A 12,092-nucleotide genomic window follows, 5' to 3' on the forward strand; every position below is an offset into this window, starting at 1 on the left:
CAAGGTCGACTGCAGGCCAGATCAGAGCCGAGTGCTTGCGCTGTGATGGCTCAGGAGACCACAGCAGGCAGATGACACGCAGCCCCTTACGTCTGGGGACCACCCTGAGCACTCAGAGAGCACTCGGGTGCCATCGGACCTGCGGAGTTTGGCAGGAGTCCTGCTGCCTGGGCAGGCAGCGCCGAGGAAACGCCAAGGCAAGGCAGCAGCCCAGGGCTGTCCTCCGCTTCCCGCGCTGCCCGTGGCTGGACAGGCTCCCGGGAGATGTATCCCTGAGATGGAGGTGAGTTAAAATGAGCCTCCAGCTCCACCCATCGCAGGCAGCCTGGCTTTTTTCTGTTGAGAAGTTACTGGTGTGTGTTCCCGATCATATTTTTGCAGTGCGGATTGGTAGATAATTCATGTTGGCCTTTCTGCAAGTTAGTCCATGACCACCGTCCGATGAACTACACTCCCCAATGAGGGATGCTCCTTATTCCCCAAACTTGACAGTTTCCCCGGAACACTAACGTGAGAGCCACAGAATTTTTCAGCACCACCTTTTAAAGCCCCTGGATGCAAATTATCCCATCCTGAAGACAGTAAATTGTGAGTGGGTTCTAATTAAACCAGGAAGGAGCAGAGTAATGTTAGAGAATGCAATGGTGGGATGCAGAGCCCTCCCGGTCGGCACCCTGCATCCCTGAACGCAATTCCTGCAGGGATGGGGCGAGGCCAGCTGCAGGATGAGGCCATTACTCAAACCGCCTGTTTCTAATTGCACCAGGATGCAAATAAGGTAGGTCCTTATAAACCCGGGGCCGGTCGTGCGCCTGTTGCAGTCTGTGCCAGCCCGGCTTCCTAACCATCTGCCCAGCCTCCGAAATGCCTCTTTGAGCATCTTATCTGCCCATGGCCTGGCTGGAGGCAACAGGTAGGAGAAGGTACGGGTGTCACGGGGAGAAACTCAGTAATTCCCCTCTGCAGGAAGGGTTTCCTCCCTCCCGGCCTTCCTCAGCTTCATCCTTGCTCTCTGCCTTCCCCTAGTGCTGCCAGCCCCTGGCATTTCACCCTGCTACCCTTTGCAGCGCTGCCTGCAGTTACCGAACCTCACCCCAACCTGCACGCCCTGCCCACTCAGCACCATCCTGCCCGTGGCCCGTGCCCCAAACCACCCCCAGACCGTACTCGCACCCCCAAAGGGGCAACGTGCCATCCCCTGCCCGAGGCTGTTGCGGCCCTTCTGGCAAAAAAAAAAAAACAAAAAACCCCAAGAGCTCAATCCCTTCCTAAGGTATTTTTTTTTCCCCTTCTCAGGCAGAGGCAAGGTTTGGCGCTAGGGCTGCAGAGGGTGCTCCCGGCAGCAGGAGGTGATGCCAGGGTGCGGGTGCCAACCTAGAAGTGCCAGCTGGGGGGGGACACCCCGGTCACCCGTGCCCTGTGGGATAAGCCCACCTCTGGCGCGGCCCTGGACATCACACATGCCGAGCTGAGAAGAGACTTTGCCCTCGGACAGGCCAAATCCGGGAGAGAAAACGGGCCCCGGAGCAGAGCGGCGGAGTCCCGGCCGCACCTCCGGGAGCAGCACCGCACTGCAGGGACGGGCACGGGGAGGGGGCCCGGCCGGGCCCCCCGGCACTCACGGTGGGGCCGCGGTGCAGGAGCAGTCCGCCCCCCCCCCCCCGACGCCCCGGCACCCCGCACGCCCTGCCGGTGGCGGGGGGGGGGGAACAGGGTCCCCCGTTCCCAGTGCAGCCCCCGGCCCCTCGCCCGCCGCCGCCGGTACCGTCCCCCAAGAGCCTGCCCTGGGGCCGCTCCCCACCGGAGCGCGGTGCTTTCGCTGCCCCCCCCGTCCCCGTCCGGTGACACCGCGACCCTCTCTGCTCCCCCCCCAACCCCCGGCCGCTCGCCCCTGGCAGGACGGGCCCTGCCTTGTCCGCCTGCGCCCCGGGACGAGCCCGGGCTGCGCCCCCCCACCCCGCAGACCCCCGCGCCGCGGACTCGGGGGGCAGGGTTCGGCCCGTCCCTCCTCCCTGCCCGTCCGGAATGTGCAGAAACGGGGAGCCCCCCGCGCCGCCGCCGCCGCCCCCGGCGGGCGGCAGCGAAAGGTCGCGGAGGCGGGCGGGTCTGCCGGTGCGCGGGGGGCGGCAGCCGCCAGGCCGGAGGCGTCGGATGGGGGGAGCGGGGGCCGGACCGGAGGGAAGGCCGGGGCCAGGGGCGGGGGGCGAGGCCGGGCGCAGGCAGGGCTGCCCGTGTCAGGCAGCGGGGCAGAGGAGAGGGCAGCGGGGCGGTGCCTGCGCAGGGCCCGGGCAGGGCCGGGCAGCCGGGGCACGGCCCAGGGCGGCGTGGCAGGGCCGGGGGCGGGCAGGGCCGGGGGCGGGCGGCGGGGTACCCGGGCGGCGGGGCCGCGCCGGGGCGCTTGCGGGGCCGCCGGTCCCCGAGGCCCGGGCGGGGGCCGGGGCCGGCGCAGCCCCGGGCCGGGCGAGGCTGTCAGTCGCCGGGGCGGTGCGGGGCGGGCCCGGCGAGGCGGTCGGGCCGGAGCAGGCCGGGGGCGCGGCCGGGCACCGCCGGGGCCGCTCCGCGCCGGGCACCGCGGAGGGGGGGGGGTACGTGTGTGTGTGTGTGTGTCTGTGTGCGCGGCGGCCGCCGGGCCTGCGGGCCCCGGGTGCCGCGGGCGGGGGCCGGTGAGAAACTTCCAGCCGCCGTGCCGTGCCGCTCGGTGCCCCGCATGGCGCGGGGGAGGCGCCTCGACCCCCGCCCGGGGCCGCCCCCCGCCCCGCAGCGCTGCCCGCCTGGCGGTGCACCGGGGCCGGGAAGGGGGGCGGCGGGTGGAGGGGGGGGGGGGGCTACCCAGCGCCATCGCCGCCGCCGGGGCGGGGGCCCCGCGCCCACCTCGGCCGGGCAGGCGGCTCCGCGCCCGCTCCGCCGTCCCGGCCCGGCGGGTCTGCACCCGGCGGCGGGCACCGGGGCTGCGGACGCCGCGTTCGCTGCCGGCGTTGCCCGTCCGGCGCTGCCCGCTGCCGGGCGCCCAGCCGCTGCCCGGGCGTGGAGCGAGCGCCCGCCCCCGCCGCCTCCTCCTTCTCCTCCTCCCCCCGGTGCGGAGCGAGCGCCGCTCCCCGGTGCGGGCGCCGGTGCCCCGGCGCGGGGTCGGGCGTGTGTGTGCGCGGCGTGTGTGTGTGTGTGTGCGTGGGGCTCCCCCCGCGCCGCGCCGTGCCGTTCCGCGCCGCGCCGTGCCGCCCGGAGGTGCCGTCCGCGGAGCGCGGAGCGGTGCGGCCCCTCCCCGGGCGGGAGCGGCCTCCCCCCGCGCCCCCTCCCGCGGGCTGTGCCGGGCGCGGAGCCCCCTCCCCTCCCTCCTCGCCCGCCCGTTCGTTCGTTCCCTCTCCGGACTCGGCTGGCTCCGCACAGCCCCCCCCCCCCCCCCCCCGCGCGGGCAGGGCTGGCCGCACGGCACGCCGGGAGCCGCAGTCCTCGGGGCGGCGCGGCGGCCGGCCGGCCGGCGGCTACCGGACTACAGCTCCCGTCAGCCCCCGCGGCGGCGGCTCGCTCTCGCCCTCACACTCCGGCTGCCGCTGCCAGTGTCTCCGCCGCCGCCGAACCGCCGAACCGCCGCTCGCAGCGCCCCACTGTCCGACCCGCCGCCTACGGGCAGGGGGGCCCGTCTCGGCCCGCCGCCCCCCCCCCCGCCCCAACCCCCCGCCGCCGCCCGCCCGGCTCGGGAAGCAGGTGCGTGCCCGCCCCCCCCACCCCCCCCAACCCACCGCCACCACCGCCACCCCCCCCCCATTCCACTCCGCCCCGCCGCCCCGCGCCGGACGCCCGGCCCCCGCTGCCCGGGCACCCCGGGCCCGCTCGGCCCCGCAACCACCGCCAGGGAGGTGTGTGTGGGGGGGGGGGGTAGGCGGACGGCAGCGGGCGGCCCGACCCCCCCCACCCCCCCCCGCCCGGTTGGACGGGGTCTCCATGGAAACGGTCCCGGGACACCCCGGGGGGGGGGGTGGGCCGGGGGGGGGGGGGGCGGTTTCAGCGTCCTGCGGCGGGACAGCGGCGGGCACTGACAGCGCCGGGCCCAGGGGGGTGGGGGGGGGCAGGCAACGGGCTCCGCTCCCTGCCCCGCGACGGCGCGGCGTGCCGCTCCCCTGCCCGGCGCGGCGGCTCCGGCCCCGGCCCCGGCCCCAGCGGCACCTGCCGCTACCGGGTCGGCGCGGGGGAGGGGGGGTCCCGGGGCGCCGCGGCGGGGCGGGGCGGCCGCCGGAGCGCAGCGCTCCCGGGGCGGCGGCCGCCAGCGGCGGGACGGCGGGGCCGGGCGCTCGCGGAGTTTGGCGGCGTGGCCCCAGCCTGCCCCGGCGGCCGCCGTGCCCCGGGGCCGGCCGCGCCGGCAGCGGCTCCGGGGTGCCGGCCGGCCGGGCGCCGGGCGATGGCGGAAGAGCCCTCCCCGGGGGCAGTGCGGACGCCGCCGCCGCCGCCGCCACCACCACCTCCATGTTCGGGGCTGCCCCGGTGCGGCAGCGCGGGGGGCCCGGCCGCGGCCACCGGGGCCGCGGGACGAGCGGCGGCGCCGAGCTCCGTTGGGGAGCGGCCCCCGGGGCAACTGTTGAGCCGGGGCGGGCACCGGGGCCGGCCGGGGGGGGGGGGGGGGGCGCTGCGGGAGCCGGCGCGGGGCAGCGCCGCGGGGCCTGGCCCCCGGCGGGGCTGCGGGGCGAAGCCCCCGGAGCGGCCGCGGTGGCCGGCGCGTCCCGGCGGGAGGGCCCTGCCGGGCCGCGGCGTGGGGCCGTGGGCCGTGCCGCGCCCCCGCGGGGCGAGGGGCCCGGGCCGAGGGGAGCGGGACGTGCGGCGGGGAGCGGGGGCTCGGGCAGGGGACACCCCCGCCTCCACCCGGCGGTCCCAGCCCCGGGACGTCAGGCTGGGTTCGGGCCGGGGCGGTGCCGCTCCGCCGCCGCTGCCGCCGCCCCCCCGAGCCCGATCGCGGGTGCGGTGGTGGCGGCCGTGCCCCCCGCCCGTGCCCAGGGTGATGGTCGGGCAGCGGCAGGACCGGGCAGGAGGAGGAGGCGCTTCCTGCCGCCCTCGCCGGGGAGGAAACCAAAACTCCTTCGATGGAGTGTGTCGGTACTCGGGAGGCTTATTGCTGGTTCCTCGGTGAGCAGCATCGGTACCTTCACCCGAGCATGGGTGAAGCTGGTTCAGAAAAGCACCGGGAAAAGGTCTTCCAGGCTAAAATAAAGAGGAAGCAAGTTTCTCCTCCTTGCAGAGCATCCGCTCTCCAGCACCCTCGTCCTTGCCGGCCGCTGCTGGAGTTAGGGGGGGATCTGCGCGAGGGAAGGGCCGGTGCATCCCGCGCCCTTTGCGGCTCGTCTGCTTCTTTTTTTGCCATGCCTGCATCAGCCTCCCCTTCCCCGCCCTGCCTTTTTCGTCGCTAGCCTTTGGGTTTTGCTGGTGCCACCGCAGTGCTGGGGGCTGCCTGGTACCCGTCGAGGGCACCGGCTCCGTCGCTTTCAGCTGGCTCTGGAGATGCGTTTCTGGGAGGGTTTCAGAGAGCGGGCTCTGGCGTGGTTTGGCCTTCAGAAGGAAGCCGATCTTGGGATCCCTGGGCTCTGGCGTGCCAGCTCTTCTCCTGGGGATGGGAGGCTGTGCTCCCGTTGCCACGTTTCGGATGATGCGTGCCTTCTCAGATACAAAATTTTTTAACGCTATCTGCCCTTAGTGGCTCTTTTTTTCAGTCCTTGAAAATAGGCAACAGTGGGCTTCCGTGGGGACAGCCAGGTTGTCTCAAGTGAGCAAGGGCTTGGTGACACCAGCCGTCCAGCAGCTGGGACTTATTATTAAAGGACTACCGAACGTGCAGCAAACTTTTTTTTTTGAAATGAGGATGGATTTTGCCTTTTTTATTTCCAATTCATCGCGCTGAGTATCTATAATTATTTGTGGTGTTACTGTGTCTTTAAATCAGCTTAAGCAAATGCGTGTAGGCAAAGCCTGGCTCAGCTCCGCAGCAGTCGGGGCTGCTGTGTGGCCAGTGGGAAACCCAAACTGAGCTTGGGGATGCCGTGCGGGCCACGGGCCGGACCCTGCGCCTGGCGTTGGCTCCCGCGTAGACGGGCAGTGGAGGTGGCCTGACCCGTCCCTGCTAGATTTTGTTCCACACTAGCTGTTCCTGGTCAGTTCTGCTACAGTTTCTGACTTCTGCCTGAGGGGTAACATAATATAAGATAAACTGTTTCCTTCTTTTCAGTTTTCCTGTTTAAATTTTTCCCTTGCTGTGGATCGTGCCCATTGTGAGTCCTGTGAGAGGGCTGTCATGGTTTTTTACTTTAATTTTTTATTTAAATTCTTTTTTTTTTTGCAAGCGGTTTGCTTTAAAGGGCTTTTCTGAAGCCGTGCTCAGAGTTGAAGCCCTGCTAAGGGATCTCGGGCAACTCTTGGGATTGGTACTTGCTCTGGACCTCTGTACCTCAAATGGACGCCTGACAATCACATATAAAAACAAATATAATTTCTCGCCTGTGTTACTAATGGCAACGAAGATTGCCAAAGTGAATAAACTATCGCAAGGGAAGGAGACCATTCCCGTTGACGCAGGCCGTTTCCTTCTGGCCCGTCTGACCCCCGCTGAACGAGCCGCAGGGGCACGTGCTGCCTCATGCTGCTGCTTTTGCTCCCGTCGAAGTAGCCGGGTTGCAGGCAATGCGCTCCGAGCGGCGAGTCCCGCTTGAGTTTCCAGCAGCCGACCTAGTTTTTTATTTTGTAGCCAGCCGGAGGGGAAGAAACCTCCTGCCTTCGAGGTTTTGCTGCTCTCTGGGAATCAATGTTATAAAGGTATCTCCTGCGGGTGTGTTTCCAGGGTCAAAGTGCATCCCTCCCGGCCTTCCACAGTGCCCCCTGGCCAAAGGAACCGTACAGTACCTTGGAAAGGCAAGCGACCGCGTCCTCCTTGTCTCTTGCTGCAGAGGGACGTGTTGGGCTTTCTCATTTTCGTTACCCTAAGGCTGGGAAGTCTCCCTTTCCTTCCTCTGTGCCGTTGGCCCGCTTAACGCAGCAGCCGTGAGTGCTGCCAGTGCAAAAGGAGGCATCGCTGATGGGCAGTGTTTTACTGCGCCCGTATAAAGGCCCCGGAGCCCAGCCGAACATATCGCTTTGTCTGTTGAGCTGCACCACGTTCCTACCGACGTGATCCACAGCGGGATCTCCAGAGCTGGCCCTTGGCCTCACGAGGCTCGTGCCGCAGCTGCCGCTCATACAGCGGGGAAAGGCGAAGCTGCTGTTTGCCCCGGGAGAGCTTGTGCTGTCGTCTGAACTCCAGCTGCGGTGCATGTTGCTGTTCGTTGGGCCTTTGCTCGACGCCGTCACACGGTGCTCTCCTACCTGCATTGGGGGATGAGATGCCTGCCCGGAGCCCAGGCGGAGGGAAGCCTTCCGCTGGGGGATTTTAGGAGTCTGGCTGCTGGCATTTCGGTACCTGTCATCTCGTGCTTGCCTAGGCAAGGTGCAGCTGAAACAGTGGCGATCTGTTGGCACATAGCTCACGTGCTGGTGCTGGGATCAGGGAGAGGGAAGGTAAGTGTCTTGAAATCCAAGTTGTTTCAGTACTCGGAAACGTACAGAGCAGGAAAATATGTTAAAAGCTTCTTGGGGGGTCAAGGCAGCACAGTCCTAAAGCAGAATGCGTTTGCACTGTGAAGAAGTGGCTGGCACAAGTTGTCTCTGTGAGGAACTGGGAAAAGCCCCCTTTCTGTACCTGTGGGTCTGGGTCCATCCCAGCTGCTGTTGAGGTGAATGCCTGTAGAAGATTGTGGCTCTGGTTGGCCTGATCAAAGCAGTATGAAAGTGGGTTAGACCAGGTGGCAATGCAGATGTGACATCTGTTAGGGCAAACGCCAACAGTACCAAACCTTCTGGTAAAAAAAACTTCTTTGCTACCTGTGGCTGGAAGTTAGGTGGCAGCTCAGGGAAGTTGCTTTATGTATTTGCCAATGGAAGCGATTGAGAAGCTGAGTGTTGAGTCAGGTCAGGGAACTGATCTGGCTGAGGAATCACTGTTATTTGCAGGGGGAGGCTGGCTTTCAGTGGGATAGCTTGCGAATCTACTTTGTAACTCCCGTACCCCTCTACCGCATTAACGCTTGGATGGGAGTGTGAGGGGCAGTGTTGCAGCAGAAGACTTAATTAGGAAGCCTCACCTCGGGCAACTCAAGTTAGGATCCCTGAGACCCAGGGAGCCGGCAGGATTTTAACGGGGGTCAGCATGGAGATTACGAGGGCTTAATTCTCTTCAGCTGCGTGGGAGCTGGTAGGTGAAGGCAACGGCAGCCTGTCCTGCCACCCTCAGCTCGGCCTGTGTTGAAACAACAGTTGTCTTGGCGCTGTTGGGATTTTAGTGCAAGGAGGAGGATTTGTCCAGAGATAACTATTAGAAAACATCCATTCCTGAAGAACTTCACCTCAGGACAACATGTTTCCATCGGCTGTACAGCAGTATTTCAGAAGAGATAGTAATTTCTTGACTTAGCTATACGTGGAAGTTCTGTTGGATTAAATCATTGCTAACCTGAGTAAAAGCATGCTTTTACTGTAAGGAAAACATCTTCTGCTTTGCTTTTTCTGGAGCCTGGAAGAGACTGATTTGCAGAGTAGCATCCCCTCCTTTTGCAAAACAATGAGAGGTTTTGCCTTAATGAACAAAACCCCCCTTGCTTTTAATTCACCACATTAGTTTCATTGAAGATCTCTCCTGAGGGCTTGTTGTGAACGTTGTGAACGTGCTCGGTACCTTTCTTGCTCACAATTCTTAGAGCAGGACCTTTTGTTTTGAGCAATGAAGGAGCTTTAATATCGCACGACGAGCTTCTCCATGCAAAATGCTGTTCTTATTTCGTTCTAAACTAGTTTTCTTTGGAGTGAATTAGAATTGGCTGGGCACCTATTTAGCTAAATCAAAATAAGACTGTGGTTTCATATACACTTCCTTTGGCAGACGTAGTGGATTAAGCAGATTCTGTGCCAGGCTGTGCCCTCTCTCCTTCTTGGTGAACCTGATCTAGGAGCTAGCATGGGTTAAAATCAGTCCAGCTGGTGGGGGTGGGGGGAGGTTTTAAACAGAGATCAACTCCCTGGTCAAGTTTACTGGGACACTGCACAGTTTCAGTGACATGATTGAAGGGGTGAGGGGAGAGAAGGGCTTCAACAGTCTTCAACATCTTCTTCTACTTGAAGACAGGCATGTGAAACCATGCCCTAGTTGTGTTCTCCAAGGGGTTCCTACTAGTTTAATTACATCCATTTAAAGTCGCTTCAAGCTGCACCAGTGTAGACGAGAGATTTCCTCGGTTTCCTTGTGTCAACTCAAGTGAAAGTGTGTTCTGACCCAGGGAGGCTGCAGTTGCTCTCTCTGGTTTGATGTTGCATCGGGAGGCTGCTTATCCCTGCATTTCTCAATAAAACTTCCTGGTCCACCTTCTTAAGGATGCTGTTCTTTCACTGTTCGCTCTGGTTTGTGCTTGACACCACGTCTGTTGTTTTCCCTCTGTTTTATTCCTTCTCTTACTTGAAATCTTGGTTCTTTTTCTCTTCTGTTCCTTCTTCGTTCCCTGTGAAATGCCTGTCTTTGGCACAGGTCCCACATTGTCCGTAGAGAACAGAGGCCAAGAATTCACGAAACAGTGTCTATCTCTGTTGCTATGTCCTTGTGGCTCTCTTCTCGTGGCCGTCATGCCTCCTCTGTTGACCAGCTCTTACTTGAGTACTCAAAACATACTGTTTCTCCCAGCTCCGTATACCACGCTGTTATCACCTTTCCCTTGCCAGACCTATTCTCGGGTCACGCCTGATCTGTGCTTCTTTGAGGCTTCAGCTCGTCTCCAACTCCTGTTCCACGTCGTGCAGCCGTATGCATCCCCTTCCCCCGTTGCACAGAAGGTCCCTTTTGATTTCTCCCAAAACATCTGTCCTGCCACTGTGCTCAGGGGCAGAACCTTTCTCCTCCCCTTCTTTCAGTTTAGCCTAAGATGGTGAAATCCCCGCAGATTGTTTGTTCCCCTATTTCCTTTATGTTGCATTTCTCTCCAAGCATCAAAAGACTCCTCCCCTTCCTGCTCCAAGCCACCTCTCATTCTCTTTGGGTATGACCCTGCTCTCTGTCTTAGCGTCTGCCCAGCTCCCCCTTCATTATGTAGTATTTCTTCCATCTTACAGCATGTGTCTTTTAGCAGGTTTCCCCCTCTTCTCCTGGCCTCTGATTTCTGTGGTCTGTTTGCTCACTTGTGCCCTCGTACGTGCAGACGGGTCTGTCGCTTCTTTTCTGCAAACAAGCTGCATTGCCCCGATTCTCCTATGTGCCTGGCCCTTCTTTTCTGTCTGGAGGATCCCCACTGGCATGTTTGGGCTGAGGTGAGGATACCCGGCAGCAGCTGCATTCAGACGAGTCATTCAGTTCCACAGCTCGATCCCTTGAGCTAGTGGCCGGTAGATCCCTGTGCAGCTTGTTTCAGCGTAAATGGATGGTGCAAGCTGCTTCTTGTCCCGTTCAGAGCTTGTGTCGCCAGGAGTTAGTCAGGGAAAAGAAAACCGACGGAGATTTGGGATCACGTGTCACTTCCAGCTTCTTCCCACTCTCACCCGCTGCACCAAGCACATTGCCATGGCTCTGTGCTTGCTTTACCTTTGTGCGTTTAGTATTTCTCTGAACCAAGAACCTCTTTGACAGCATCTCTGTGTTTTGCAGTCAGTCCAACTCGGTTCGACCAACTCCACTTGTTAGGACAGTAGATCCTCTCTTCCTTCGTTGCTTTTTTCCTTGATACGACTTGGGCAGCAAAGCTGCCTTAATGCTTGAACACCCAGTGCTGCACGATTGGCTGCAGTGTTCTCCCTCGAAAGCTCCACCCAGCCGACGGTGCGTCTTGGATGCTCGCAAATCTCTGGATTTCCTCATGTTTTCCACCCGTAACTCCACTGAATACCAGCATCTTCCTGACAGAGGGAGGGGACAATCACTCGATGGCACTGTCTGATGGCACTGCTGGCAAACCTTTGCTCCCCTCCAGGGTCCCCCAGCTGCCTCCTTGTTTGAGGCTTTCCCCCTTGAACCCACCACGTGCTGGTTTATGAAAGTCATATGAAGCCTTGGGGATGCCAGCATTTTAACAGACCATCATCTTGGGTAAAGGTCTGTCTTGAGGCTTGTTACCCAGTGCTGGAGGCTCCTCCGGAGGGAGAAGAAAAGTGGAGGAGTCTTTCAAGGGATGCGTATGTGTGGGAAGACACGTGTGTGAAACTCTTAGGGTAGCCAGAGGCTTTCTGGCAATAACGTTGTTTAATGTGAGGATGAGTGGACTGTGGATTCTGTCCCAAGGTGCTGCTGATTTCTTCCAGCCCTCTTCCAGACAGACATGTAGCATCTTGGGCGCTGTACCCCATCTGCCTGGCAGCAAAGCTGGGCATGACACTCTCTGAAGCACGGTTGAATGTGAGCATTCTGGGGAGAGTTACCAATCCTCTGTTTTTCTTTTGTAGGCAGAGTGGCCCCTCGAGCCCCAGCGGGTCCCAGTTGGTGACGAGCAGCTGTCATGATCTCTACAGCACCTCTCTATAGTGGGGTGCACAACTGGACCAGCACAGAGCGGATTCGCATGTGTGGCCTCAACGAGGAGAGGTGAGGTGCGTGGGTGGCGTGATAGAGGAAGGAAGAAGAGAGCGGAGAAAGTGAGTTAGGGATCTGGAGAGGCTACAGGAAGGGAGCTGGTGCTGGCTCAGCCCGTTCTTACTAGGGTGTAAAATGGACTGAGATGCGAAAAAGCCACAGGGAGGGGATGGATGTGTGGTCAAACGATGGCATTCTGCAATGGTCCCCGCATCCTGTGCTCCAGCGAGGAAGGCTCCCAAGCAGGGTGCGCTGGAGGTCTCTGCAGAGGAACCGTTGGCTGTGCGTAGCTGTATTGCCTCCACGGCATTGGTGGGTGACGAGGCCAACTTGTCTGTCTGCACGTGCTATTGGCTTCACCAGACCTGTGCTATTAACTGCCAGGGGAGGGAAAGAGCTTGACCCACTGCGAGCCAAGCCGCTAAGAAGAGCTTTCGGTGACCCAGGAGGGTTAGTATAGACCAAATGATTAGATGGGAGAGTT

General features: G+C 61.9%; 1 protein-coding gene across 2 annotated transcripts in view; it reads left to right on the top strand.

Annotated features, from left to right (window-relative positions):
• Positions 1-3,557: 3,557 nt before the first annotated feature.
• The window catches only part of BCORL1 (BCL6 corepressor like 1), a 30,188-nt gene continuing 21,653 nt past the window's right edge, over positions 3,558-12,092 (top strand). Inside the window, exons 1-2 of one of the 2 annotated variants that reach the window (XM_049828241.1) lie at positions 3,558-3,702; positions 11,482-11,620. In XM_049828241.1, coding sequence (XP_049684198.1) covers positions 11,535-11,620 — 86 coding nt within the window. In that variant the 5' untranslated portion in view covers positions 3,558-3,702; positions 11,482-11,534. Of the gene's footprint in view, positions 3,703-7,372; positions 7,528-11,481; positions 11,621-12,092 lie in introns of those variants that run through there. The other variant, XM_049828242.1, reaches the window with a different exon arrangement.

This window comes from Accipiter gentilis, chromosome 24 (assembly GCF_929443795.1).
Source record: "Accipiter gentilis chromosome 24, bAccGen1.1, whole genome shotgun sequence".
NCBI lineage: Eukaryota > Metazoa > Chordata > Aves > Accipitriformes > Accipitridae > Astur > Astur gentilis.